The following is a 1879-nucleotide window of genomic DNA, read 5'->3' as shown; positions in this document are numbered from 1 at the left end:
GATGAACCTTCACAGGATGGGCAAATTCTCCAAGACGCAGAGGAGGACAGGACGCCCATACCTTTGTGTCAGAAGGGCCAGAGCGGAAGTCATTACAGCTCGGCCTAGAGGGCTGAGTGAAACAACAGAAGAGAGAACCAGCCAGAAAGAGAGGTGAGAGACCCATTTCACGTCTCCTTCCTGAGCTCCTCACCACCCGGGTCTGCAGCCTACTGTCCGCAGTCCGTCCTGGTCTGGGGGTCAACCGCGGGTCCGCGCCCAGCTTCCAGGAGCCAGCCCTGCACGGCCCAGCTGGGGCCCCCGTGGCCAGCAGCCACTCCTGTCCGGGAGCATCTGCCGCTAGGTGACGGGCTGACGAAACCAGACCCGTTCGAGTCCCGAGTTCGAGTCCAGATTCCAACACAAGGAAAGACCTCCGGGACGGAGCCGACTTGACTTTTCAACGTTTTATTCTTGTATTTGTACAGCTATATTTTACAACGCGGTAATGCAGTTTAGACACAGCCAAACCCTGTCTCCGGAGTAGTTCTACCACAAGCATGACGCAGAATGTGATGAGACAAACATTCCCAAAGAGAGCTTTAGTGAGCGGCGACTTCAAGTCCCTGTGTCTGCCTACACTTCAGAAGGGATGGCGCGCTCGCCCATCACTGAAAACTTCCATGAAAAAAGGCACCGTAGGACACGTTGTACAGGTATATACAAACCGAAAACTAGAACAAAACTACACATTTTTTTCCTTCGGTAGCTTTTTTTTTGTTCTTTTTGTTGTTTTTTTTTTTAATACACACTTTGTAAATTGTAAACCTTCACTTGCAAAAAAATACAAATACACTGAGGCATTTTAGACAAAATATTTTCTTACTTATACAGATGCAATACTTAAAATATTCTCTTAAGTGCTCTTTCTCAATAAAGATTCTCAGATCCGTGTCTGCCTGCAGATACAAAATCGAGCCTTTAACACAGTTTTATATTTTTAATATATCTTTTTTAGGTTTNTACATTCCTTCACCTTTGGTTAAAAAAATTAAAGCCCTCTCTTTGATAACATACCGAAGTCTCTTCTTTTAAAAGAATGCACATTTACATACAAAAGAAACATCTGTTCCCACGAAACATATACATTCCTCATTTTGCAGACGGAGTCGAGTCAGAACGTTTGCATACTCCCCCCCCACTTTGATACCTAAAGTGATTTTGCCTTTTGCCGACATGGTTCGCCTTACACATAGGAGAAGAAGCAATATTATTTTCTTAATGTTTATGGCAGTAGGGGGAAGGGGAGCTGCCTTGGCTCCCAGTCCCCAGGCCCCTCCCCCCACCCCAGCCCAGCTATGATTTGCACTAGTGGATGAAAGAGGCACTACATCATGATGAGCGTTGTAAAGTGTTACAGTATCCTTTGGGTAGATTTCTGAGAAGGGACTCGAATGGAAAGCATCAACACTCCATGCTTCAGCAGGCTTTGGGGAGCTCGGGGGGCAGGTCGGTGGCGGACACGCGGTATTGCACCTTGGTGTTGGTGATGGCCCCGTGCTTCTGACGCAAGTGAAGACGCAGCTGGCTTTTGTGACGGAAATGCAGGTTACACTTCTCGCACTGAGGGAAAACCAGAGGCAAAGGGTTGTCATCAGCCCAAGGAATGCACCACTGCTCGAAGACCCAGAGAAGGAGGTTCTCCCCTGAGGGATCTGGGCAGCTCTTCCCTCTCCAAGGCCAAGTTGAGAATGCTGGCTCCAGCCAAGGGACACGTAAGCATTGTGCAAATGTTCCCTTCTCTGCTTCCTAACGTGTTCAAGTGCTCATTCTTTTCCCCACCCAAGCACCTTATTTCTTCCGTGTGCCTCGGTTTTCCTTTCCTTTTTTTTTTTTTTTT

General features: G+C 47.6%; 1 protein-coding gene across 1 annotated transcript in view; it reads right to left on the bottom strand.

Annotated features, from left to right (window-relative positions):
* Positions 1-1008: 1008 nt before the first annotated feature.
* Positions 1009-1879, bottom strand: part of BCL6 (BCL6 transcription repressor) — a 23051-nt gene continuing 22180 nt past the window's right edge. The window contains exon 10 of the mRNA XM_077754396.1: positions 1009-1602. Within this exon, the coding sequence (XP_077610522.1) occupies positions 1459-1602 (144 nt within the window). The 3' untranslated portion in view covers positions 1009-1458. The remainder of the gene's footprint in view (positions 1603-1879) is intronic.

This window comes from Crocuta crocuta, unplaced genomic scaffold (assembly GCF_008692635.1).
Source record: "Crocuta crocuta isolate KB4526 unplaced genomic scaffold, BGI_CrCroc_1.0 scaffold70, whole genome shotgun sequence".
Taxonomy (NCBI): domain Eukaryota; kingdom Metazoa; phylum Chordata; class Mammalia; order Carnivora; family Hyaenidae; genus Crocuta; species Crocuta crocuta.
This window is presented reverse-complemented; position numbering and strand designations above follow the sequence as displayed.